The 27738-nt window shown below is 34.9% G+C and overlaps 4 protein-coding genes across 4 annotated transcripts; 2 read left to right on the top strand and 2 right to left on the bottom strand.

The window, feature by feature from the left end:
- Positions 1 to 2715: 2715 nt before the first annotated feature.
- Positions 2716 to 5665, bottom strand: LOC123893567 (ER lumen protein-retaining receptor erd-2.2). Its single transcript, XM_045943303.1, has 6 exons — positions 5121 to 5665; positions 4132 to 4331; positions 3603 to 3743; positions 3415 to 3495; positions 3002 to 3126; positions 2716 to 2918 (listed from the first exon to the last, which is right to left on the bottom strand). The coding sequence occupies exons 1-6, from the start codon at positions 5341 to 5343 to the stop codon at positions 2870 to 2872; spliced, it is 819 nt and encodes a 272-aa protein (XP_045799259.1). The 5' UTR covers positions 5344 to 5665; the 3' UTR covers positions 2716 to 2869.
- Positions 5666 to 8160: 2495 nt separating this feature from the next.
- LOC123893566 (ABC transporter F family member 4) lies at positions 8161 to 12019 on the top strand. The gene is made up of 4 exons (XM_045943302.1): positions 8161 to 8648; positions 8745 to 8882; positions 8969 to 9039; positions 11529 to 12019. Exons 1-4 carry the CDS (start codon positions 8295 to 8297, stop codon positions 11830 to 11832), a joined length of 867 nt encoding a protein of 288 aa, XP_045799258.1. The 5' UTR covers positions 8161 to 8294; the 3' UTR covers positions 11833 to 12019.
- Positions 12020 to 20132: 8113 nt separating this feature from the next.
- LOC123893736 (early nodulin-like protein 2) lies at positions 20133 to 22265 on the top strand. The gene is made up of 2 exons (XM_045943536.1): positions 20133 to 20546; positions 21224 to 22265. Exons 1-2 carry the CDS (start codon positions 20381 to 20383, stop codon positions 21997 to 21999), a joined length of 942 nt encoding a protein of 313 aa, XP_045799492.1. The 5' UTR covers positions 20133 to 20380; the 3' UTR covers positions 22000 to 22265.
- Positions 22266 to 23082: 817 nt separating this feature from the next.
- On the bottom strand, positions 23083 to 26886 carry LOC123893735 (tubulin beta chain). The gene is made up of 3 exons (XM_045943534.1): positions 26226 to 26886; positions 24132 to 24401; positions 23083 to 24035 (listed from the first exon to the last, which is right to left on the bottom strand). Exons 1-3 carry the CDS (start codon positions 26623 to 26625, stop codon positions 23356 to 23358), a joined length of 1350 nt encoding a protein of 449 aa, XP_045799490.1. The 5' UTR covers positions 26626 to 26886; the 3' UTR covers positions 23083 to 23355.
- Positions 26887 to 27738: the final 852 nt, after the last annotated feature.

Below are 27738 nucleotides of genomic sequence, written 5' to 3'. Positions count from 1 at the left end.
AGGAATACTCTTTAAATAATTTATCACTCATCGTCAATTGGTTTAGTGGCGATTGATGCTGAACTTAGTAGAAAGGACCGCAGTTCGATCCTCCGCAACTGCGATCGGGAGGGGGCTGGAACCACTTGATGCCAGAACTGACCCCGAACCAGATTAAACTGGTGGTGAAAATATATATATCACATAAAATTGTGAAACTCACTTGAGTTAAAGAGTGAAAATTGTATTCTTTTCTTTCTCATCCATATCAAATCACTTTTATTTATAGAGATTAATTATTATGCATTAAAAGTGTAAAAAATTTACACATGCATTCAATTACTATTACTTTTACAGATTATTTCATGAAATATCTATATTGAAGATTTACATGATATTATGCTTTTAAAACGATCAAAATTAATAATTAGTTGTTAGAACCATGAACCTTCAACTACTTTAAAGCCTTAACTCAAATAAATTTGAGTACCCACCCTAATGCCATTATGCAATCCTTTGTTTAATTATATTTGAAAAATTATTTTAAAATTTCTAAATTTATAGACATCTGATAACATATAGCCGGATGACGATATTCATGATATAATAGAGGCGAGATAAAAAAAAATTGAAAAAGCTAAAATAGGCGAGATAAAAATTATTTTTCATATTTAATTTGATGCACATATTTTTTTATCTCGCCGGTGAAGATAGACATAAGTGAAGATTAGTGGGGTCAACCAATTAGTGGGACCCGAGATTACACTAATCTTCATTCGTGTCTATCTCTCTTTAAATAGAGAACAAACGGAGGAATAATAAATGAAAATAACCTAAACTCTTTTTTTTTGACAAGTATTTGATGCAAATGCGATAGCAAATATAATCATTTATGTTATCAAATATATGTTTTTGATAGACACATCAATAACAAATTGGATTTGCTGCAGTCCAATTTGGGTGCAGTTCCGGCTGTTAACACACACAAAAAACCTTTTTATTATTTTTGTTGGAACATGTTTTCTCTCTCTTAACAAAAAAAAAAATTCTCCCTCACAATTATTTCAACAGCACCAAACTGCAGGATTTACAACTGCAGTAAATCCAAGTCCCATCAATAATACATGCAAAATTATCCATTAAAGAATTATATATAGGTACGTAATTATTTTTATTTTTTATATTGGAAAATTAGAGGGTCAAACGTCAAATCCCACAAGTAACTAACTCTTTTTAAGGATAGCGCATTAAGCACATTTATTTACCAAAACAATTGCAAATGAAGTGAGTGAACATGCTATGCAATTTTAACCACTCAATGCACGAAGCTATATATGTATATATTCTTGGTCTTGTCGTAGCAGCTAAACATAGCACTTCCTAATACAAATTTAACCATAATGGGGATTAAATTGCATTATTGGAGGAGAACAAAATAGTGAGAATAAAAGGAAAAGTTATGTTTTTTTGAATACATGGAAAACTACAAGTGCTGAATTATTACTATAAAAAACCAACATTTTAGCTAAGTGGCCTGCCGCCAACTTAGGCTTTGAGAGATGGTGATGGTTAAATTTGGATCATGCAATGAACTTGTGAAGCTTCAAGATAAATTAGCTAGCAAAGTTAACAGAAAAATAGGAAAAGAGGTTAAGAAGCCAATTCTGCCAGCTGTGTATGTCATGGCATCATAGCTGTAACATTGTAACATCAAATTATCTTTTGTCCATGTTGTTCAATAACAATGTAGAGTGTAGACAAAACCATAGTAGTGGACATATGGAATAGTGTAGATATGAACCATTTACCAAGATTTATGAAATTCCTGATATAATAAGTAAAGTTTGTTCAAAATAATAGTTTACTTTTTTGTGATAACTAGTATTAGGTGGTAGGGTTAGATTTATTACAACAAATTTTATCCAAAGTGGATCTCAATGGTGGGCGAGGTGAAGTAGAGTGCTAATGGCAAAATTGTGACAAAGTCTAGCTGTAGTACTGAATTCATGGAGGTATCCCCTTCAACACTCAAATCAATGTCTGAATAATGTGAATAAGAGAAAGTAGAATAATGGGTATCTTTTCTAAAAGGATAGATTACTGTGTATGTGTGTTCGTGTGAAGTATTCTCGTGGAAAGACCATTCTTACGATGATAAAAGATTATCTCCCGTCACATTTTTATACAATGAAACCTCGGCTCTCGAATACTTCATGGGAGACGATCCAACTTCTCTTACAAGACCACACACGGTACCATTGTTACAATTTCTCCATATATAAACCAGTTTACACCATGCTGAGGTAGTGTAACTTCCCCATGTCTCACTTACGAGCCTGATCTTTTGTATAATGAGCATATGGAAATTCCACCTAGTTGCATTTTTTCAGAAAAGAAATTGTTATTTCTCAGGACAAAAAGCTAGATGGTAGTTTATAAAATTAATAGAACTAACTTTAAGCTTGTCATCTCACTTTGTGATTCATTTGTAAGGTTTTTTTTTTTTTCATGACATGCGACATTTCTATTTTTTAAAAGATGGTGTGTAAAAACATACGGCTTGTACTAGTAAAAAACTTAATCTGCAATGAGTTAAAACATAGCACTATTGCTCAAGTATCTTTTTATATCCGCTAGAGTTGCTTAATTTTTTTACTTTAATTTTGAGGCCTTTCAATCAAGAATGGGAGCTAGACTAGAGGAATCGGCTCATAGGCCTTGGGTGAAAAAGTGGCATGAGAGAAAAGAAATATGAGAATATAATAACTCATAAATGTCCAAGTTACATTTATATTACATTCTGATCAAACTTCTCTAGCTATCCTCTGAGTTCTGCATTTTAATGCAAAAGGAGAATCCAACTGGAAGGAACTGAAAATAAATGTCAAAATCACACCACTCCTGAAGGAAGCCGAACAACAAGTTGTCCCCCAACAATGCTGCAACCAAAGGGAAAAAAGTCAGATAGTTTTCAGGGGCATATCAAGAGGTATGTTGCATGTTATGAGAATTTGTTATCCACCTCTTGATGTAGTAGTAGCAAAAATCTGCCAGGATGAAGGTTTGGACAATTTCTGATAAAAGTACCATTGAAGGCCACAATCCATAACCCAAAGCAGTTAGTAGATGACCACGAGTATCGAATACCTGAGGAGGATAACATAAAAATAGCCTTTTACATTGGATATGGCAGGATGACAGGATAAAAAAATAACAGTGAGCCAAAGGTTAACATTAGTTGTGGTAAGCTAGTTTGAAGTGGGAGTATCATACTGAAATAACTGAGCAAAGATTTATAATAAAGCATGCATAATCCAAGCTATAATAAATATGAAAACTATCGACAATACTCGATCACAGGATATTATGATAGTTTTAAATGTTTTGGGAAATTGGATGATAAAAAACATCTTAGAAGTTAAAATTCTGACAAACCTGGAGGACCCAATGTGCACAACTCAAGAACCTTGCAATTCCAAGGGCAAAAACATAGTGTGCTGTGAATGGTTCAATAATCTGAAAGTTGAATTTCAGAGTTTACTACAAGTGTATCTAGAAAAACTGACAAAAAGGAAGATGTAACTATAAACACGATTAAAAGATGGTAAAGATAGTAATGAGACCTTAGTGTTCTGCATAACCCGCAGCTGAGGTAGAACCGACACAGCTTCAAGATAAACACAAAAAGCCCAGAGAATCCTGTTAATTGGATGATGCCGGGTTGTTGGATGAATGAGCAAAGACAGTACAGCACAAGGTATCACCTGTATTTTGGTATAAGAAAATTAATACACTCCATACTCATAGCAATTGATCCTCAATTCAATTAAATTTTTGTCCTTTTCATCAAGTAAATTCCATCAAAAATAAAATTATTTCAACAAAAGTACTTTCATATTGAGATTGAAAAACACAATTGTAATAAACACTGAAATTTCATTTGACACAAGTGCAAACTTACTAAACTTTAACAAATATAAATTTCTTAATGGAAGTTTATTTGGCATTAGATTGTTGGATAAATTTGACACGAGAGCTATGAGATGCTTAACAGGAAGGCCAAGTAAGCTATGTAGCCAAATGAAAATACAGACCATATTATAGTTAATACACGGGAAATTGCATACCTTAGATAGAAGACAGAGGACTTACCACATAGTATATTGCAAGGTTATCCTTAGCACCCATATAACTGGATTTCAGTTTGAAACGTATCATATAAATAACCCAGAGCGTCGTCCCCAATGTTGCAGTATCGAGTAAGGTGTGTATATCGTATTCCATGACAAAACTGCAGTACAATCTAACAGCTAGAAATATAGCTGTGAGTTCCTGTGATTTAAGTGAGAGTCCTGCAAAGATTCATCAACACAGTGAAAATACTTGTTAATTGTTGTCATATGAAAAATATATTAGTAGTAGATAACTAAATAGAAGATTAATTTCTTGTCATTTCTTTTCTTTTAAGGGTTAGCGACACAACTTGTTACCGGTTTGTCTTTCATTAAAGTGTAATTATCTTACATATATATATTATAATCAAATTATTGCTAAAAATAATCAAATCATATGGTAAAAAAGTGAATCTCTTCTTATAGACAATAATATAGATACATTCAAAATTTGATGTATTTAGGCAATAATATAGACTAGATACATCAAACATTCAATGTATCTAAAAAGTGAATCTCTTCTTATAATTAGGAACGGAGGGCGTATAACACAATAGCAATCAAATCAAACTACTTTCATCTAAAAAGGGAAAATGTATAGCAATTAGCAAGGTAAAAAGGTACTTTGACATTTCATACTCATAGTAACTAATAAGTTTTCAAAATTCTTATATCAAAAAGAGGCTACTCAACCAAGTAATTGAATTGAACCTAAGTGGTTAACGAGCTCTACTTAAGAACAAATCGATCATTTGGGAGAACTCAATCAAGTTTGATCATGACTAAACAATTATTGATCAGACTTTACTGATGTCTCGGCCGAACTTAGCAATATGTATAAAATATAAATGACGCGCGAAAACAAGTTAACATAACCCTAATCTGAAAATTTGATGGTAAAAATATACAAGGAATGCTGGGAATTGAAATTGGAGCTAATTAAGCTAATTAATTAAGATTGAAAATTACCAGCGCAAGTTTTTTCTTGAGCGAGCTTGTAAATGAGGAGGGAAATTCCTAATGCATGCACAAGTTCAGCAGCTACGAAGAGGTTATCGTGGTCGTGAACTACCATTCTAAGAAAAAACAATGCTATAAATGCCAGAAGAGTCGCCAGAAAGAGCTTCATCTTGGGCGGTTGACGGCGAAGCCATTTAGTTACGGCGTAGATCGGCCTCTTCGGTACCTTCATTTTTGTTGCTTGGTTGGAGTATGATGATTTGCGTTGTTTGTTCTGGTTTTGGTGTAAAATGAATTAATAAGGGGAATGAATGAAGGAAGAAGAAGAAGATAGAGATGCGTGAGTGACACGTGAGATAGTGAGTGAGTGAGTGAGTGTGTTTATTAAATGCGTGACGGGTGGGTTGCTCAACTAACTCTTGTTCCGCCACCATCCCACTTTGACAAACTTCTTCTTTGTCCCATTCTATTCTCCAAATGTGAAAATGGAATTCCAATTTTTGTATTTTCCTACACAAGGATAGCTCTACTAAATTTACATTAATGGCACACCAACTAATTACCCTACTAAGAAAGACTTTTATCAACATATAAGCAGCTAAGGTAGAGTTCTAACTTCTAATTAGACAAACTAGAGGTCTAGAATCACACATTTTTTTCTCGAGTATTCTTTACGCGCAACTAAGTCTTATTGTAAGAGTCAAATGGATGATAATTTTTTTAATATTGTTGTATGCTCAAATTAGAGATCAAATCAAAATTTTTGGTTAAGATAGAAAAAACTTACACCATGTAAAAACGATATTAAAAAAAATACTAGATTAGTAATCAATGTACTATCAACACACTTGGCAGATTTGCTTATAAAAATCTTACTAGTACTACTTCAAAGACTAGTCTTTGACTTTGGACTAGAAGAATACCTTATGCAAAGAAAAATAATCATATTGCTAAGAATTTGTCTTTATAGAAGAAGCATTTATGCACACAACTTTGAACTACTTCAGAATTCATAACATTTTCATATTATGCCCTTAACTACTTGTGTTAGAGCCCAATGATACATTAGTAATCAAACATTTTATACATTCAAAATTCGACTACTGGATCAGTTTATTCATCTGGAGAAATAGTATAAAAGTTGTCCAAGAATATTGAATATTAAAAAAATGATAAATCCATTGACATCGTGTGTTAGTAAACGATGAACCGTAGTAGTTGTTCTATTTCTTGACCATAGTACCACAACGAACCCACAACCAACTATGAGCACAGTCTAATTTATTTGTTCACCAATTTTTGAAATTAATGCATCTACCTACTACACTTCTCCTGTGAATAAGTAAAATATGTAGCCACAAGAATTTAAAATATGGTTACATCTTATTGATATGGAAGTGGAAAATATACAAAACTCATGATGATAATAGTACAGTATGAAATTATAAGTTTACAACAACACTCTTTAAGCAAAAATATTAGAACACAAAATTGGCAACCACATAGGTTACAACTTACATAATGACACACCAATTAATTGGGTCTCCAAATGAGTGGCGACCACATAGACCTGAAATTGGAGAGTTTGGAAGCCAAAACCAAAAGCAAAACCACCAACGCTGCTAAGCCCCAAGGCGCCGAGCCTCCTCCTTCTGTTCTTGCTCGTGATTGTACTAATTGTCGACCAAAGAAATCCACCGGAAGCACAAACCGTGGCCCGCATTTGGAGATGAAGTATGCAATGAAAATCAACAAGAGTGGTAAAATCATAAGGAACAAGTGCAAAGTTATGTTGGCTTTGTGCATAGTTGACTTGAAGTTTATATAAGATGGAACAAATAGCAAAAACATCACAATCCCAACTATGGATACTAGTTGAAAAGGAGGTGCAGATATGAATTTCATGATTTCAGTTTTTCTCTAATGCGTGAGCACTCTATGCTATTCTAACTTGTTAATTCTATGACTTTTATAATACATGAGAAAGAAAGAGCAATAGCACTACACCTCAAATTTAATAAAATTCAAACAGAATTTGTGTGAATTTTTAGCTTTAGCATAAAGTAATAAAGTGTTAAGGTGGATGCATGAGGTGCAGTTATTCTTATTCCATCTACAAAAGAACCACATTTTCTTGGTACTTTTTGGCCCATTGATTTTCAACTGGGAATTGGATTGATACCAAATGGGACACGATCGCCTATGTTCAAAGGACACTTGACAGAATATGTACATAGTTTGCTTTCATATTAAGCTTTGTATCGGTAATTCTTAATTCTAAAGAATGTCTTATGGCACAAGTAAAGAAATTTTAGAAATTGTCTTTGAAAAGTGGTGTATTTAACATTTTGAATGTTCAAAAGTTGTTATTTTCAATGAAAATTTTCTAATTTTTGTTTTATTAACTAGTATTCTTAGAGCACTTCATTCTTAATTGTATATAAGAAATTGTCTTTTGAGTTATATTCACTTATACATCTAACGACTTTCTACTTAAATGCTAGTGGTACTTTTCTGTTTATAAAGAAAAATTCAAATGAGTCGAGTTTCTCTAAAGACCAATCTCATAGTTTATTGAATATTGCTGACAAATGTACTTACACCCACTAACATGATCCTTACACAGGAAAAGTTTTGTAAGGTAGGAGCTAACATTTTACCAATTGAACCAACTTATACTACTATTGTATATGGTGATTCACTCTATTATGTTTCGAAATACAAAGAACATAAGTTATTATCATCTGAATAAGTCGGATCCTATCTTCCAAATAAGTTGGCTTACCACCCCACACCTCCTCCCCCCCCCCCCATGACTCTTTTTTCTCCCCTAAATTTTCATGTTTGCCCTTGAATAAAAACTTTGGGACATATTTTCCGAATTTGAACCAGGAAAACATCAGAAAACACGTTCCGAAGTTTTTATTCAAGGGCAAAAATGAAAATTTGGGGAAGGGAAAGAGAGTCGTGGGAATTTTTTTTATTTTTAGGTGGCCTAAATGGAAGGAGGCCCTTATTTGAGGCCCAGCCCAATAATCTGCAAAGAAATTTGGAATGCAAAACCCCAGAAAACAAGACACAGTCGAAACCAAAGGGAGGAGAGGGTAACAACACTTCACCACAAATCTTCTTCGTCTTCATTCAACACAGAACACTCTCTTCCTCTCAACTTTTTTCAGAGCAATGCCTTCTGAAGATTCCAAACCCGTGAAAATAGAAGAAGAAAACAACGACGAAGACAAAATTTCTAGTTACAAAAAGGTCGCAAACTCCAACGCTAAACCTCAATCCAAGGTTTCAAAACTCAAGAGAGGTCTCAAACAAGAACCAGAACCAATTCCTCATGCTACTACTTCAGCTTCTCGATCCAAAGTTAAGAATGAAGTCAATGACGATGATGAAGACGACGACGATGAAAAACCTATCTCCAAAAGGATCCCCAAAACCTCCAAAGTTAAGAATGAAGTCAATGAGGATGATTACGATGAAGACGACGACGATGTGAAACCTATCTCCAAAAAGATCCCCAAAACCAAGGTAGAAAATTCGAAGAAATTCTCCGACCTAGTTTTTTGTTTTGTTTTAGGAATGTGTGTTTGGTTTTTCACATTATTGTTGTGTGTGATGTGTTAGGTGGTGAAGGAAGTGAAGAAGGTGATAAAGAAGGTTAAGAAGGAAGAAAAAGTGGTTGTTACAGAGGAAACGAAGAAGATAAAGAGAGAAAGGAAGGTTTATGATTTACCTGGCCAGAAACGAGATCCACCTGAAGAGGTTGAATAGTAATGCATTTGCTTTTTATTTCATGTTTATGGTTTCTTTTGATTATATTTTCAAGTAATTTTTTTGTTATGTTTCAGAGAGACCCTCTTAGGATTTTCTATGAGTCTTTACATGAACAAATTCCCACTAGTGAAATGGCACAAATTTGGTGAGTTTTCAAGGGGCTATTCTGTTAATGTTTCTCTTTATCATTTTAATTTGTTAGTTGGATCATATTTAACAATGTTGTGAAAATGAATTAGCTTAATTAGTAGACTTTGGCTTAATTAGCTTAATTAGGGCAAGAACAGTATTAGTATATGTATGTGAATTGTTAAGTGAGCATGAAAAATATTCCATGAGAGGCTCAACACAATGAGAGGGGAGGCTTTGGCGATTAAAGAAGTCGCGCATAAAGTGATTCAAAGAGGTCTCTCCCATGTTACTTTTGAAAGTGACGCAAAAATTGTAGTTGATGTTATTTCTTCTTGTTATGTAGGATACTCTGAATTTAGCAAGTTAATTTCTAATATTAAGTCTATGTTAATGTTTTATACCAACTTTGAGGTGAATTTGATTAAGCGGCAAGCGAATATGGTTGCTCACATCCTAGCTAGGGCCGCCTATTCTCATTCTAGTCGTTGTCTCTTTGATTTGATTCCTCTTTGTATTGAGAATATTTTGATTAATGAAATTATTTGAGTTTACTATTGTCAAAAAAAAGAAAAAGTGAGCATGAAAAATACATTGTACCACTAAGTAGCTATGAAGCACTAACACAGACAATATAACAACCACATGTTACATGGATAGGTGTTGTTTCGGTGTGTCAGACACTAGACACGCCTTCACTGTATATAAACTAGTTATGCATTTGAGTAAGAAATGAGAGTAGAGATGAATGATATCCCAACTGTGAATGGAAGACAAATAACATGTTTCTAGTTTAAAATCTTTTTACACAGTACATATTTTAAAGTTAGAGCAATTTCAAACCTCAAAATGCAAGTATATTTAGGGTTTCATCGTATCAGTAAGCTTAATCCCCTGTAAAGTGTAGAATTGGTTTTAGTGATATACAATAAGGCTAAGTATGCTTTCAAGTGCACTTTGTACAGATAATAGAATGCTCTTAATGTTTCATGTGAGCAATAGACTCAGTTTTTTTTTCCTCTCTATCTTTTATAACACCAAGCTGTACCTAGTACCCTGGAAATATAAGTGTGCGCTAAAGTGAAGGTTACACGTGATATTATTTTCCTCACAGGTTATGTGTACGGTTTAAGGTGCATAATGACTCTTATTTAGGTAAACCAGAAGCCAATTTAAAGAAAGAAGTGGTTTTTTCCCTTTGTGGTTGTCTAAATTCTCTCAAAGGATGGTTGAGATGGACATACTTTCATTCTTGACCTGAAAACAAAACTATGTGAGGTTTAATCTTGCTGTTACCGAAGGCAATTGAGGTTTTTTACTTTTCTTTTGGGATACCTATTCACCGGCATTCCGACTAATAAATAAACATACACTGGTCCTGTAGTTCCTAGTAAATTGCATGCCACCGCTATCAGGCGGTATTTGTTCGGTTGTTTCTTACTATCTATATTGGATTTGTAGTTTTCATGATCAAAGTTCTAGACCTGACATCACTCTTTGCATCTGATATTTTGTTAAATTGTTTATATGCTTGTATCAATGTTGGTAGCATAAGTATGCTTTATTTTGTTGCTTTCCTGTAGTTCCTAGTAAATTGCATGCCACCGCTATCAAGCGGTATTTGTTCGGTTGTTTCTTACTATCTATATTGGATTTGTAGGTTACATGATCAAAGTTCTAGACCTGACATCACTCTTTGCATCTGATATTTTGTTAAATTGTTTATATGCTTGTATCAATGTTGGTAGCATAAGTATGGTTATTTTGTTGCTTTCTTGTCTTAGGTCAGTTTTTTCAGGCTCATCATCTCTTTCTTTTGTCTGATTTATCAATCTGGTATATGCATAACATGTTTCTTGCAGTTGCAAATACCTAATAGGTGTTTGATTTGTTAACAAATGAAGGACTGAACACACCATGCCATATTAATTGTTCTATTTAAGATTTAAAAACATAAGTCTTAAGCTTTGATAATTGATTCTATGGTAACTTTTTGTTCCATACACAGTAACATCCAAACATAAAAATATCCACCTTTTTCTGTGTAATCTCAATGACCCACTACCCCAAGCCCACAAGCCGCCTCTTTCTCATCCTTCTTCCCCTGCTATTTCCTCCCCTCATCTCATTTGAAATTGCTTTTGCCGTACATGGTAGGGGTGATCGTATCCGTACAAGTTAAAGTGTTGTGTAACTCAGTTACTTTTGTATTGTCGAATGCTCATATTGTACTCTTAACGGTTTAAACCCTTATTTAAACAAAACAATCTGCAATGCAGATTGAAATTTCCTTCCCCACATTTTCTTACACTGTCTGGCAGAAGGAGTAAACACTATCAGACTGATTGTCTAAAATAATGTAATGTAATGTAATGCGTACTATGCTTGATTGAAACTGGCAAGAAAGATAAGTTGTGTAGCTTGTTTCCAAGCAATAAAAGCTACTTCCATTAAGTTAATAAAGTGTAGAAGAGTGTTTATTTGCATTACTGAATGTAACTGCAGGTTGATGGAATCAGGCTTGCTTCCTAGAGAGGTGGCAAAGAAAGTATTTGAGAAGAAGCAAAAGAAAGGTATGCAGGCGAAGATCACTTCTCCTGTTAAGGCTGGAACTACTGTGAAGCAAAGCACCAAATCTGTTACAGTTAAGAAAGAAAGCTCAACTACCCCCAATTCTTCTGCTAAAAAGAAGACAACGAACTCCACATCGAAGCCGACCAAGAAGCGGAAATTTGAGAGTACAAGCTCTGAGGATGATGACTCTGATTTTATTGGTTCAGCAAAAACAAAAAAGAGAAAAGTGGCTTAACTATGACAAATGTTTTGAATTTTTTTCTCACCTGGCATTTGTTGCTGCTGACACAACTTGTAATGGGCACATGATGTTATTAAACTTTCAAATGTTTAGAGTTTAGTTTTCAGCTGTGTGTTTGTGTAGCCTGCTGTAGACCTTTAATTCGGCAATTATGCAAACAATACACCCTAATATTTGAAGATGTGGAAAATTTACTTTTTATCTTGAAAAAATATTACATGTGGTACTTAGTAAGATTAATCCTGTAAAATTTTATATGTTCAATCCAAAGTTTACGCGATTAACCTCAATGATTTTGGCTGAATTCAACTGTGATCGAAAAAGTCTGATGTTTTAATAGATTGATAATGTTATATTGTTAGATTAAATATCTTGTGTTTGAACTGGGACCTCTCAGCTGCGCGATTGTTAGACTAAACATCTTTATTTGTGTTTGAACCGGGGCCTCTTGGCCATCTGCGAGTATAGTGTTTGTCAATTTGTTTACAGGCTTAAAAGAATAATTATTTTCTTGGTATATCTAGTTGGATAACAGCATATTTCCCATTATTATCTTGATCGAAATTTTGGTATTAATTTTATGGTTCTTTAGGGAATGAGCCCTGAAAATCTAGAATTTGACCATAAAATAAAGTCTATAAAAAATTATTCCCACTAAAAATCAAACTTGGGTTTTGATAAAACGTTGGTTACCCAAAAGAAGTATCTCAAAACACTGCTTGGATAAATTTAAACGTACACACTGCAACTATGCATTTGATATTATTTTTTTAAAATGAAAAGAAAATCTACATAGAACTTGGAGTACATAATAATTTATGTTTTTTTTTTTGTCTGTATTTACTTATTTATGGTGTCTGACTTTCCAAGTCATGGTTAATTACTATATCTTATTTTTATTTTAGTTTTTGGTATATTCTTATAGTGGTTAGACTTACACTGAGTAATCCAGAAATGAGGTTTAAATACTAATCTCTCTAATAATTTTTTTAGGGTGTGTTTGTTTCGGGGATTAAAATTATAATTCTAGGAATATTATTTTTTGGAATATTATTACTGAAAATATTATTCCTATCAATGTGTTTGGTAAATAAATAAAGTTCCTTGGAACATTTTTCAAATAAATTCAATTAAATATTTAAAATATTAAAATAAAAAATAAATGAGTTACAAAATAATGGGAGAGTGGGAAGTTATGGTTACCTCTTATTCCCGTGAGAATGTAAGATTCTCACCCTTTAACATGAGAATAAAAACTGGGAAAGTAATTTGTAATTTATATTCTAAGGAATAAAAAGTTCTTAGGCATAATTTTTTAAAACTTGAAACAAACATAGAAATTAAAGATTCCCAAAGTCACATTCCTGAGAATAAATTTATAATCCATGAAACAAACACCCTCTAGTAGTTATTTACGGGACATTACTAGATCTTATTTTTTTGATAATGACATTATTTTATTTTTTTGGCAAAGATAAATATAATATCAATACTAGATTTTCTTAATACATACTAGATTTTATCTTGCTTCAAAAAAAAAATACTAGATTTTATTTTATTGCGATGATTAAATAATTATAAAATGTGCACATATATCTATCTTTGTAACAACATTCTTTTGGAAATTGGATCCTGAGCTTTTTTATTTTGCTGACCCCAAAACACTTGAAGCCCAAGCAAACAAAAAAAAATGTAGTCGTGGCAAGCTAAGGGGATGCCTAGGGTTTCCCTAATGTCCATTATAAAAAGCCCTCTCACCTCATTTCACTTGTCACTTTGTGCCACACTCTCTGCATCTGTATCTATCTACCTTTCTTTGTGTTCTGCATTTTGTTTATTTTAGTATTAATTTTATCATGATTTTTATTGATGTTAAGGAAGTAGCAAATGACGATAATTTCTATTATGATTATGAGAAGCTCGTGTATTTACGAGCCATGTTTATCCTCATACTTCCATGACTCTGATGCTCTTTCCTTTACATTTTTCTTATTTTAAGCTTTAATTATTTTTTTTATTTTTTTTGCAATTTTCAGTAGTTCTAATTATGAAACCATATATAGTATTATTATTTTATGCTTGAGGAAGTAGCAAGTGATGAGAGTTTATTCTTTGATTATGAGAAGCTCGTGTATTTTTGCGAGCGATGTATAATCTCATACTTCCATGACTCTGATGCTCTTTCCTTTTATATTTTTCAATTCAATTTAACCTATTATTATGCTTTTTATAAATGTTTAACTACCACTTTCCTTTCTTTATTTTTCACAATTAAATATTACTTTTCTGTATCAAAATAAATAACCTAATATTGCAGGGATTGAAGTTCAACCTTCGGATTTTCTATTTTTTCATGTTTATAATATGAGTCTAATCATTAGATTATTATTAAATAAAAACACATACTCCTAGAGAAGATATTGTTAATACTCCTAATGATTATTAAATTAACTTTGAAACATGTTTATAATGCTATATCTGTCAAATTAAACTTTTAGAAGCATGTGATATATGATCAAGCTCTAATTTTATACTCCAAAATGTGTTAGAAAAGTGTTCTTAAATTTAAAAACAACATCCGAACCATGGTAGTTCATCAATCTGGTCTTTGAAATTTTATGGTGTGGATTTGGATCATGGGGTCAATCTTGTCTTTTTGAAAGTATGAATTATTTTGTTTGATTTGAAATGTACAGAGGATTGTCACTATTTTGCATAAAATTGGATTGTACAGAACAATGTGTTGTAGCTTGCATTGGCATCATGGGTGACTGACTGATGGGAATGGATTCTCTCATGAAACATGAGGGTCCATTGAAATCTCACCATTCATTTGGAAAGAAGAGAGAAAGAGAACTTAGAAAGAAAACTCTTCACTTGGAGCATAAATCAAAAGTGTATTGAAATGATATGAGTACAACAATGTATAGTGAAGTTGTTCACATAAGTTTAACTAACAAATTTCTCAATTGTTATCTTAATTGAAAACCAATTGAATACAACATACTAACATAAGCAACTAAATAATAACAAAAATCAAATAGAAATTTAAACTATTCAAATTTGATGATCCAAAAATGATAGGAACGTTAGACATGGCAGTGGTGACTGGTGTGTGTTGGAACATAGAGAAAAAAATAAAAGAACGCAATCAACATAAGAATATAACTTGGAAGGTAGTCTTTGGTTGTCGGTTTTGACAACAATCGTGATTTTTCTCCGGTTTTGGAGTTTTCACGTTATATTCTTATGTTGATTGCGTTTTTTTATTTTCTTTATGTCCCAATAGTGTGGTAGTTTTTCTGCCAATAAAAAATAAAAAAAGCCTCATTACCCCGGAATGCCTTATGGTATTACGGTGGTTAGCCTCTAGAGTTAAAGTTTTACCATCAAATATCTTGATAGAACTTGGTTATGGGTAACAAGCCGACATCCCTACAACATAACCTCTCATCCCATATTTTGGGATTGAAGTACATATAACCCTCCCATCGTGATAACATTATCACAACCATAATTGTATATTGTTGTACTCGTATCATTCCAAGTGAATGGTGAAGAGTTATCAATGATCCAAGTGAATGATATATACAAATAAAATTACATGTGTTCAAAACACCACAAGGATAAGCACCACATATACAACAAAAATGCATATCAATGCAAACTACATTCAGAGCATAACGCCAACAAAGCAAAAAGAACAGACATAACAGGGAAACAGCACCACTAGAGGCCAAATGAAACAAAGGGCTAGCTAACACGGCCTCCGATTATAAGACCACCTCACGATCAACTACGCCGCAACAGACCGAGATGATCCTTAAAGCAGAACCAAGACAAACCAAAGCAATTCAAAATCAGATGTGTATCCCATGTTAACTAAAACTTTTTTTAAGGATACTCTAGAGAAAGAACATTACCTTTGCTTCTAAATTTCTTAACTTAATGTGGAGTTTCATTTTTTATTTTATCAATGCTTTGAATGAATAGCTCCTATCTCAATGTATAAGGGAAGGGGATCCAACCTCATTGTTTTGTTAGATTGCTTCACCTAGTAGAACTTGAGTGTTGAGAATATCAAGCATAATTAGTATTTAATTATTATCATTATTATTTTAGGATTTGTATAAAGTCTATAAAGTCAATCACCTTAATTGTTGGAGATATTTGTTCCTTAATTTACTCCAATTAGGTTACTATACTTGTGTATATATACACCTCTTGTAAACTCTCAAAAGCAATGCAATATACAACTTTATTCATTCCTTTATATGGTATCAGTTGGTAACGTTCCAGCCCTACCCTGTTAAACCAGAAAACGCCGTTTTTTCTCCGTTTGCCGTAACACTTTGCCTCCCATGGCTTCCGATGGCTCTCGCTCCATAGCTAACCCCTATGAACCCTCCAAACCCTTTGCGTGTATCACCCTCAGCGGTGTCACCAAGCTTCTCCCTACCAATTACCTCAATTGGAAACTCCAGGTAGAAGCCTTCCTTGATGGTTTTGATCTACTCAAATACACTGATGGATCGTTCCCTGCGCCGACAGCAACGATCACCACCACCGCAACGCCTCCGGTAACATCACCAAACCCTGCTTTTCAAACATGGCGTCGCCAGGATCGCCTCATCTATGGTGCCATCCTCACCACTCTTTCCGACGAGGTGGCCTCCTTGGTGTCCCAGACGAAGACCTCGCACGACCTCTGGGAGCTTCTCAAGAACACCTATGCCAAAGCCAGAAGGGGGTCAAGAGGTAATAAGGTAGCCGACATCAGTCAAGAGGTAATAAGGTAGCTCGTCTATGTCGACGACATCATTGTTACGGGGAGCTCCTCGACAAAATTGTCTCGTCTCATTGCTACACTTGCTGCCCGTTTCTCATTGAAAGATCTTGGCTATCTCAATTATTTCCTGGGTGTTGAAGTCATTCCTTCCGCTGCGGGCATGTTTCTTTCACAACGGAAATACATCACTGATCTCCTTCAAAAGTCGGGCATGACAGAAGCTAAACCAGCGTCCACTCCAATAACTGCTACTCCTCCGCTGCTCAAAAACTCTGGTGATCCCTTGCCCTCCCCGACTGAATACCGAGCACTAGTTGGAAGTCTCCAATACTTGAGTCTTACTCGACCAGACATTGCCTTCGCGACCAACAAACTTGCTCAGTTCATGCAGAACCCGAGCACCATGCACTGGTTGGCTCTCAAGCGCCTACTTCGCTATCTGGCCGGCTCTTGCGACAAAGGCATTTTCATCTCCGCGACTGCCCCCCTGAACTTTCATGCGTACTCAGATGCGGACTGGGCGGGTGACAAAGATGATTACATCTCTACCACTGGTTACCTGCTCTATCTTGGCGACACCCCCATCTCTTGGAGTTCCCGCAAGCAACGCTCGGTTGCTCGATCATCCACTGAAGCTGAATATAAAGCCTTGGCCGACACGGCCAGTGAACTCCTTTGGGTACTCTCTTTGTTCACTGAACTTGGTCACACTCCTACAGCTGGTCCTGTCATCTACTGCGACAATCTTGGTGCTACACATCTGAGTGCTAATCCTGTCTTCCACTCCAGAATGAAGCACATAGCCTTAGCTTATCACTTTGTCCGTGAAAACGTTCAACGTGGCCGTTTTCGTGTTTCCTTCGTCTCTACCAACGACCAGCTTGCTGACATTCTCACCAAGCCTCTGCTTCGCCCCCGGTTCGAGTTTCTACTATCCAAGTTGCATCTTTCTTCCAGGTCGCCCAACTTGCGGGGGGATATCAAGCATAATTAGTATTTAATTATTATCATTATTATTTTAGGATTTGTATAAAGTCTATAGAGTCAATCACCTTAATTGTTGGAGATATTTGTTCCTTAATTTACTCCAATTAGGTTACTATACTTGTGTATATATACACCTCTTGTAAACTCTCAAAAGTAATGCAATATACAACTTTATTCATTCCTTTATAGAGAAGACTGGAGCTTTCTTTTCCCGCAATGTCTAATACTTAATTTATAAGAGTATTAGACAATAATTGATGTGATACATTGTAAGAGTATAAATATTGATCATTTTATGATACGTCAATTGTGGTCTGTGGACCAAAACTCACAAACTTAGTTGGACCATATTATACACACACTCCATTTTTATTTCTTTCATCTAAGTGTTGAATCCACTTAATTATTCATATTTTCTTTCCCCTGATCACGTTTCTATTAAACCAAAAAACAGAGGAGTTTCTACTTTTTTTTCCCTTCTCATCCAAACAATGTGCCAATCTATTTATGTTCTCCATTTGTTCCATATATTTTCTTTCATCCAAAGCAAAGATGGGAAAATCTCAACCCTTTTCTCAAAACAAAGTGATTACGTAACAAACAAACAAACAAACAAACAAAGAACACTCAACCCTAAAGCTAACAAGATAAGCTTGACTCGCTCGTGAGATAAGTCCCCAGCAGAGTTGTCAGCTGTCGCGTTGCGAAAAATGTCTTAGACGAGCGTACTAACGCTCGAAATGACTAGAGAGTCATCACTGAAGTTTTATTTTTGAAGGCAAACGTCGATAAAACTCATATTTTCGAGTTTGGGAGTTGATTATGGAAGGGGAATGTGTCAGCACCCCTCACATATGTTGTATCCAAAGGTAACCTACTAATTAGTTTGGGTTTGAAAAGATGTTTAATTTAAAGGATGTTTGCAGCTTTAATTTTATTAAAATATTTACGGAAGGGGAAAAACTTAATACGTATTCTTTGGTGGGATGGGAAACTCAAAACTTACTACTCATTAGTGTGCTTGACAAGAAGTTGAATCATGCTCCAACGTATTCTCTGGTGCGATGGGAAACTCAAAACCTCATAGTTAGTGGTAGAAAATATTTGTTGGTTGGTTGATTTTTAGGACCGATGCTTAGGTCGCGTTCTAGCGTTTAAACGTAGCTTGTATGCTCGCGCGTGAGAGACTTAAGCGTTTGTTTGTATCACGCTAGAAAACACGGTTCGTTTGTGAAAAGTTTTTTTTTTTTGATTGCACCAAGGCAAAAAAATTGATTTGATGTGTTGAAGTTATTTTTAGGTGTGGAAGACGAATGACCGTTGGACAAAGCCTATGATAAGCCCTTGATTATTCGGGAGATAAACGAATGTACATTCGCCCTTCTCTTTTTTAGTCCAAGTTTGTTATTGATAATTTTGTTGTGTGGAAGATGAATAACCATTAGACAAAGCGTACACTAAGTCCTTGATTATTCGAGAGACAAATTAATGTACATTTAGCCTTCTCTTTTTTAATTAAAGTTTGTTATTGATAATTCTGTTGTGGAAGACGAATGACTATTAGACAAAGCGTACACTAAGAAGCCCTTGATTATTAGAGAGATTCACCCTTCTCTTTTTTTAATCAAAGTTTGTTATTGATAATGAAGAGTTTTTTTTTTCATCAAATTAAATAAAAAACAAAAGATGATTTTTTTTATCAAGTAGTCTAGTAGCTAGAAAATCCACCTTAAAGGTGAATAAGTGGAGTGTCTCGGGTTCGAACCTGAACTCCTGCATATATAGCGTGATGTCCCTACCAACGGAGCTAAGCTCACGGGGACAAAACAATAAATGATTTTTAACTTAACTTGTTCTCCTTGTTTTGCTTATTTTCTTAGAGAGAGATACCAATGGCGGAGTGGTGGTTGGCCGGATTCGTGTTGGCTTACAGAGGTGAGTTTGGAATTACTTCCCTCTGTACCAAATTATAAATTACTTTGAGAGCATCCACAATTGAGGACTCTAATTTTGAGTACTTAACTGGGTCCCACGTGGACACATCACTTATTTATTATTTTTTAATAATAGTACCTAATAGGTACTCAACTCCTCCAACCTAGCACTTCTTAAAAAGTTCTAAATGAGTCTCATCAATAATTCTACATCAATTCAAAAATGTGTGTGGATCCCATAAAAAAAATTTAATCTAAAGTAAGATGAGTCCAAGAGAAGAGAGATGGTTCTTATGTGAGAAGTGGTACCTAATAGATACTCAAATGTGTTTTGCTTCTATAGTAGTACATAATAAGTACCATGAGTACCTAATGGATACTACAACATTGAAGATGGTCCGAAAAAAAATTTACACTAAATTATAAGTCGCTTTAATGGTATTTTTCCCTATTAGGAGGGAGAGAGACTATTTGTTTTTGACAAAGACTTTTGTATTTTTTATTTTTTTTTACTAATTAAACTCCGTGATTTGGCCAAGTGTGTGGTTTGAAGTGTATGAATTTAGACAATGAAAGCTCATAAAGATCACACGTTACACACTCGCATTTGACATCCTTTTTCGCCTTAACTCACACTCTTTGACAAGTCATCGTTCATGTCGACGACGACTCCACTCAAGTCAATCCTATGTTGCTTTGTCTTCAGTTAATATCTTCCATTCAATTTCCTCTCTCTCTCTCACACACACTTCTCTCCCCTATCTCTCTCTCATTAAAACATTATATATTAGGCATTAAACAAACATAACCTTGATACAAACATCTTGATATTATGGAGTATATACCTCTCTTGTTTGTTCTCTTCACTGCTCTTCTTGTCTCAACTTCACAAGCCTTTAAATTGGATGTTGGTGGAAGTGATGGTTGGACTCTAAACCCTTCTGAGAATTACAACCATTGGGCTGGAAGATACAGGTTCCAAATCAATGACGTTATAGGTAACTTCTTATAACTCCATATGCTTTTCACTTTCTATTACTCAATTAATTCAAATATATCATTTTTTTTTGTATTTATTTCTACCGTTTTTTAGTTTGAATATAGATAGATAGATAGATAGATATACATCAAATTAATTGCTGTGTCTGGGATTCTATACTAAAAAAGAAGAGTTTCTTCTGTATTATTTACATAATTCTTTTACACAAAATAAGAATTTTTTATTTTATCTATTTAACATTCAAAAGTTTTGATATATATAGTATTGTGATGAATCGGACAAAATCACTGTAATTTTGCTGAAATTATAAAATATATTTTTTACAAAATTATTGTTGTCTATTAAAATTGTCAAAATTAGAAATTAGATGGGTGTTGGCTGTTCACAAATCTTAGTTCAATTTGTTAGGTTGAATAACGGAGTTCGAACAGTGACTCATCTATTTTTGTTTGTGTGTGAGTTCTCAACTGTTATTATCATTTTGTCTATCTATATACAAAAAATTAGGTTGGTTTATTGTGAATTTGTGATTGTGTTAAACTCATGTTTAATAATCCAATTAAACATGCACAATAGTAACCTTTACTTTGTTGTGGTTGTGTGCTGTATTGAAGTTAAAATATAACAAAATGTATTTCTTGGTCTTATAATTATTTATTTGATTTGATGATACAGTTTTCAAATACAAGAAGGGTTCAGATTCAGTGTTGGAAGTAAAGAAAGAAGATTATGAAAAGTGTAACAAAACAAACCCAATCAAGAAATTTGAAGATGGTGAGACAGAGTTCACTTTTGATAAATCAGGACCATTCTATTTCATCAGTGGAAAAGATCAAAACTGTGAAAAGGGTCAGAAATTAACACTTGTTGTTATATCCCCACGTAAACACACATCACCCTCTGTTTCTACTCCAACATCACCACCAAAATCTTCCCCATCACCCTCTGTTTCAACTTCTCCACCTGCCCCTGTACCGGCTGGTGGACCTAAGCCTTCATCTCCCTCTCCAGTCACCACCCCTCCTGCCGGTGGACCTACAACTTCATCTCCTTCTCCGGTCAGCACCCCTCCGGCCAGCGGACCTACTGCTTCATCTCCATCTTCAGTGACTACACCTCCAGCCAGTGGACCTACGGTTTCATCTCCATCTCCAGTGAGCACACCGCCGGCCGGTGGACCTATGACTTCATCTCCAGTGAGCACACCTCCAGCGGGTGGACCTACAGCTTCCTCTCCTACGAGTAGCCCTACGGCCGGTGGACCAACATCTCAATCTCCGGGGAGCTCTACATCGGCAGATGGTCCTGTGGCACCGGGAACATCGACACTGGGACCATCGGGAACTGAAAATGCAAAGGCACCGTCGGGGAGTGGCTCCTATGTAGGTCCTTCGAGCTTTGTGGTGTATTCTGTTACTGTTGTCGTTGGTGCTCTGTTTTTGAGTTACTGATACATTTTGGGTTGAAGGATGAAGCATAAACTCGCACAAATTAGTTATATGATATTTTGTAATAAATTACTCGGGAATTTGTCATCGTTATTTTCACTTGGGTATGATTAATTAGCATGAGTTTGCTATCATTTTTAGTTTCTTGTTATTCTGAATCCCAATACTATTTGTTGTAGAGCGATTCAATCAGATTTTATTAAATTTTGTGTATCATTATGTACTATGTGTAATAACAACAATAAAGGGGATTCATTTTTTATTCACAATGAGTCAAGTGACAAGAGATTTGGATCTTTTAAACAAATGATTAAAACCCGTATATGTGGGTTTGAATTTTTTCCGATTTCAAAAGAGTGAGGCAGGCGGGTAATGGAGATATCAGTATCCACTGTACTAGTTTCAAAGCACCACAAGGATAAGCACCACACAAAAATGCATACCATACCAAATGTATCCACACCACATTCAGAACATAACGCGAACGAAGCAAAAAGAACAGACATATAATAAGGGAAACAACACCACTAGAGGCCAAATCAAACAAAGGGCTAACATGGCCTCCACACTAAGAAAACCACCACACCATCAACTACGCCGCAGCAGAATCCTTAAAGCAGAACCAAGACAAACTAAACCAATACAAGATCAGATGTGTAATCCGCAGCAAAATTTCATGTGAAGTAAAACTTTTGTTAAGGACATTCTAGAGAACTTTATCTTTACATCTTCATATTTTTATTCTATCAATTCTTTGAATTAATAGCTCCTTGATGATTGCCAACCATCTCGATGTATAAGGGAAGGGGGGATCCAATCTTTGTTTTGTTAGATTGTTTCACCTAGTAGTATTGAGAAGACTGTCGCTTTCTTTTCCCGCAATGTCTAATTTTTATAAGAGTATTATAATTTGTATGATCCAAATTTTGGTTTATAATGGTCCGATTTTTAACAATAAATCATATTTTCTTTCCCCTAGAGTTTCTATTATGCCAAAAAAACAGTTTCTAGTTTTTTCTCTCTTTCCAAATGAATTATTAGTCTTCGAGTAGTTCATGGTATCGTATGTAAAGCAAAGTGAATAGGTAGGAAACAAAACTCTATTTCACACACATACATAAGTACATTCATAGCATTATACCAATAGGAGTGTAAAATAACTCTGTCTGATGGGCCACATTCCGATTTCCAAACAATTCAGAAATACTAGTATTGAACTTAAAAATGAAATTGGCAAAATGTAAAGATACAGGGTAAAATAAGAATAAAAGAGCATATGGCTGTAGATACACGAATAGCAGCAAATTTGTATAGTGCACATAGTTACCATTAGGGCATTACCCCGAGTTTTTGATCCAGCTACTGTTCCTCATAATGTTCCTCACCTTCTTCTTCATAATCATCTTCCTCCTCCGCTATTGCATCCTGGTATTGTTGGTACTCTGCTACCAAATCATTCATGTTACTCTCTGCCTCTGTGAACTCCATCTCATCCATTCCCTCCCCAGTGTACCAATGCAAAAAGGCTTTGCGCCGGAACATTGCAGTAAACTGCTCACTGACCCTCCTAAACATCTCCTGAATTGAAGTTGAGTTCCCAATAAAAGTGGACGACATCTTCAAACTCTTGGGTGGAATATCACACACACTAGACTTCACATTGTTGGGAATCCATTCAACAAAGTATGAAGAATTCTTGTTCTGCACATTGATGATTTGTTCATCTACCTCTTTGGTGCTCATCTTTCCTCTGAACATTGCAGAAGCAGTCAAGTATCGGCCATGACGGGGATCTGCAGCACACATCATATTTTTGGCATCCCACATTTGCTGAGTCAGTTCCGGGACGGTAAGGGATACATACTGTTGAGACCCACGAGAAGTGAGAGGTGCAAACCCCACCATAAAGAAGTGAAGACGTGGGAATGGGATCAGATTGACAGCCAACTTCCTGAGATCAGAGTTCAGTTGTCCAGGAAACCTCAGACAACAGGTAACCCCACTCATTGTTGCAGAAATCAGATGGTTCAGATCCCCAACTGCAATTAGACCATGAGAAAAAAAAATAACAAAAGTCAATATTTACCCAATCTAAAGAGCAATAGAGGGAATAAGACAGAAGATATGATACTTACAGCTAGGGGTGCTGAGTTTTAATGTCCTGAAGCAAATGTCATAGAGCGCTTCATTGTCAAGAACCATGCACTCATCTGCATTTTCCACCAGTTGGTGAACAGAGAGTGTGGCATTGTATGGCTCAACAACTGTGTCAGATACCTTTGGAGATGGGAAAACAGAGAAAGTAAGCATCATTCTGTCTGGGTATTCCTCCCTAATCTTTGATATTAATAGTGTTCCCATGCCAGAACCAGTACCTCCTCCAAGTGAGTGGCAAACTTGAAAACCTGACAAAATTAAATGAAATTTTTAGATTTCAGAATCAAAGATGGCAAATATACAAGTACACAAATCTGCCAGTAAAATTACAATGAAGTTATTAAACTACCGACATTCAAATTTTGGCAGCATGTACCAATTCTGTGCCATATTACAAATTTACAAGAGTACATGACCATGAAAGCATACCAGTCCTGTTTTGTTTGCCCTGTTAGTGAACCATGATCATAAGAGTGTTCTATATATATGGCTCTACTTGATAAAAGCCCTTCAGGCTATTTTTTAGAAAAAAAGAACATACAGTTCTGTGTAGCTTATAGATCACTACTATGATTTGAATACTATAGTCTAAGTAATACTACTAACTTATTATATGTAAAGAGAAACAGCCATTTATTTCGTAGATCTACATTGGTGTTTCAATTCAATCTCTGAATTCAAATGCAGATGGTATATTAACATGGTGCAGTGTTAAGCTCCTTGTAGAAGACAGGGTTCATGATTTCTTACACTACTACCGACATTTTCATGATATTTTTTTGGAAAATGCTAAACAGTGCCCCGGGGCATTGGTTAAGCATGTTAAAATAGAAATTCTATCTCAAAATGCGTGCATTCAATGCCTCAAAAGTACAAAAAGTTGTATTTTCAATATAAATTTTATTTTTTGTTTCCTTTTTAGGTATGCTTAACAAGTGCTCAGGGGCATCGTTTAGCATACCCTATTTTTTTTAATGAACTTTCACGTGCCTAAGGCTAACTCCTTTTAATAACATCATGTGGCTTCAATTTATTTTGGTGGAATTGCAAAAAGAAAAATAACAGTGTGTCTGTCGGTGCATGTAATCAGAGGATCCAAATTCAGTTATTAATATTATCACGAGAGTACTATAAAAATATAAAACATTCATACTCTGCTTAAGTCGGAGTGCTTTTTCTTACTTGAAAAAAACAAACATAGTTTTAGACTTTTAGTAAAGAATCCGATTTAATCGAAAGTTTTTAATTAATTATTATGCACTATAAAAGATAACGTGGTCCCTCTCTGCATGTCTTGCACTAGATAGAACGTGGACAATACTATATCCATGATCCATCTTCGCCTTGTCAATTTCTCCGATATAAAAAACGGAGTTGCTTTAAATCTGACATGAAGATAATCATGACGGTACCCCTCAGATCTTGTTTCTAATACTATTTTACAGTATAAAAGATCTACAGATGACAAAAAGCATGAACGATCCACAAAGTTAGGATTCAGGAATGTTGACGTATCCCCGTTTGTCATTATTATTATACACAAAAGTCATGGAAGCTTCTTCGTTCTATAAAACAACACCTAAACTAAAAAAAATACTTCTGTTGTGATTTTCTGACTTCTTCTTACCGAGATTTCAAGGCATATCCAACAACTACAATTAAATAGATTAGAATCTTTATGTAGATTGAGTTTAATTTATGTATAGAATTCATGGATCTCGCAATAATAGAATCGGATCCTCTCAGAAAATTCAGCGTGCGCATTCTTCATCATTCATTATAGCATAAGTTAAAATTAGAATGCAGGATCTTAACCTCTGAATTGTTAGCAAGGATTTCAACCGCGATTTCAATAATCGATAACACAAACATAGAAACAGAGATAAACTATATCAACAATGAAATTCAACGGATCTATACGTGAATCGTGTACAAGCATTACGCAATTTGAAAGGAAAAAAACAAAATCCATAAGATACATGAACATTAATTGTGCAAATAATAACATTGTAAGAATTAAGATACATGAACATTGAGCGATGAAATTAAGAGGATATAGAAGTTGAAATTACCTTGCAAGCAATCACAGTTTTCTGCTTCTTTACGAACAACATCAAGAACAGAATCAATCAACTCAGCACCTTCAGTATAATGACCTTTCGCCCAATTATTACCAGCACCAGATTGACCAAAAACGAAATTATCAGGACGAAAGATCTTTCCAAACGGACCAGATCTGATACTTTCCATAGTACCAGGTTCAAGATCCATAAGAACAGCTCTAGGTACATATCTTCCACCAGAAGCTTCATTGTAATACACATTGATCCTTTCCAATTGAGTATCATTTCCACCTTCACTTACATACTTACCAGTTGGATCAATGCCATGTTCATCACAAATAACCTCCCAAAATTTGGATCCAATTTGGTTACCGCATTGGCCTCCTTGAACGTGCAAGATCTCTCTCATTGTTAGGGTTTGGTGTGTGTGTTGATTTGATGAACCGAACAATGAAGAAGAAACGAAGGATCGAGTGAGCGGTTACGATGAAATAGAGGGATAGAAGGAGAGATATTTATTGATGGATGAGAGTGGGAGTGAGAAAGAGAGGGAAATGCGGGGGTTAAGATGGTAAATAATGGAGGGGCGGGATATTTTTGTTTCGTTGTGAAATGTTTGTGTACCGTTCAATTTTCATATTGTTGAAGGTTGACAGGCATGTTACGGCCAACTATAACCAGCGCATAACTTTGATCACGTTATCTATGAGGCCCCCACTTTTCTTAACTTCTTTTTACGTTATTGCCCCATTGCTCTATTATTGCATCTATTTCGGTGCATTTTCACGATTTAATTATGCTTCCTCAATCATTTCTTTTTTTTTTTAGCAAATATATTTTCAACTTTACTGTACATCTTCATTTTTTGTAATTTTATCAACTTGTATTATTGTTTGTATTCATCTATAGTATAAATGAAGTAACCAAAAAAAAAAATCTATAGTATAAATGAATTAGCAAAGATATTATATTTAATATGCTTTGCTTGTAATGCATATATATATATATATATAGGGGCTGCTAACTTAGACCCAGTTGGATCTAAGTTAGCAAGGTGCACCTTTTCAGTTGGACAAAAATACCCATTCTTTTTAATTAATTAACCAAATTACCATCAATGGACGCGGATCCAGTGTCGCGCGCGTACCGCAGGACCATGGTTACAAACCGTTGATTTCCATCAGACAGCCAAGATCTGATCTCATCAAGACTGTCTGATCAATCAGACAGCCCAGATCATCCGAATCCATCAGATTCCAGCGCGTGCACCACACTGGATTACACCCTGGAGAGAGAAGAATCTACTTTTTAAAAGCAGGACACGTGTCGCTGTCTGATCGGCTGGGCGTGATTTTTTTCCATTTAATACTTTGAACTCAATTATTTCGTTGTAAATTATTTTTTTTTTTTTTATACCAAAATTCATAATTTTTTTTTCTCTACAAATAGAGACTTGGTTCGTTTGATTTGGACACAGAAAAAAAAACCCAATTTTTCACTACCTTAATCTCATTTTTCACTA

The sequence above is a fragment of the Trifolium pratense genome, linkage group LG7 (assembly GCF_020283565.1).
Source record: "Trifolium pratense cultivar HEN17-A07 linkage group LG7, ARS_RC_1.1, whole genome shotgun sequence".
NCBI classification, from domain to species: domain Eukaryota; kingdom Viridiplantae; phylum Streptophyta; class Magnoliopsida; order Fabales; family Fabaceae; genus Trifolium; species Trifolium pratense.
The sequence above is the reverse complement of the archived record's forward strand: the minus strand, read 5'-3'. Positions and strand labels throughout refer to the sequence as shown.

Coding starts and splice junctions, on each gene's coding strand:
- LOC123893566 (XM_045943302.1), top strand. CDS start 8,295: ATGCCTTCTGAAGATTCCAAACCCGTGAAAATAGAAGAAGAAAACAAC. Junction 8,649..8,744: donor AAAAGATCCCCAAAACCAAG/GTAGAAAATTCG, acceptor GTGATGTGTTAG/GTGGTGAAGGAAGTGAAGAA. Junction 8,883..8,968: donor AACGAGATCCACCTGAAGAG/GTTGAATAGTAA, acceptor GTTATGTTTCAG/AGAGACCCTCTTAGGATTTT.
- LOC123893736 (XM_045943536.1), top strand. CDS start 20,381: ATGGAGTATATACCTCTCTTGTTTGTTCTCTTCACTGCTCTTCTTGTC. Junction 20,547..21,223: donor CCAAATCAATGACGTTATAG/GTAACTTCTTAT, acceptor TTGATGATACAG/TTTTCAAATACAAGAAGGGT.
- LOC123893567 (XM_045943303.1), bottom strand. CDS start 5,343: ATGAAGGTACCGAAGAGGCCGATCTACGCCGTAACTAAATGGCTTCGC. Junction 4,332..5,120: donor TCAAGAAAAAACTTGCGCTG/GTAATTTTCAAT, acceptor GAATCTTTGCAG/GACTCTCACTTAAATCACAG. Junction 3,127..3,414: donor GTGCACATTGGGTCCTCCAG/GTTTGTCAGAAT, acceptor TATCCTCCTCAG/GTATTCGATACTCGTGGTCA.
- LOC123893735 (XM_045943534.1), bottom strand. CDS start 26,625: ATGAGAGAGATCTTGCACGTTCAAGGAGGCCAATGCGGTAACCAAATT. Junction 24,402..26,225: donor AAACTGTGATTGCTTGCAAG/GTAATTTCAACT, acceptor TAATTTTGTCAG/GTTTTCAAGTTTGCCACTCA. Junction 24,036..24,131: donor AAAACTCAGCACCCCTAGCT/GTAAGTATCATA, acceptor GTCTAATTGCAG/TTGGGGATCTGAACCATCTG.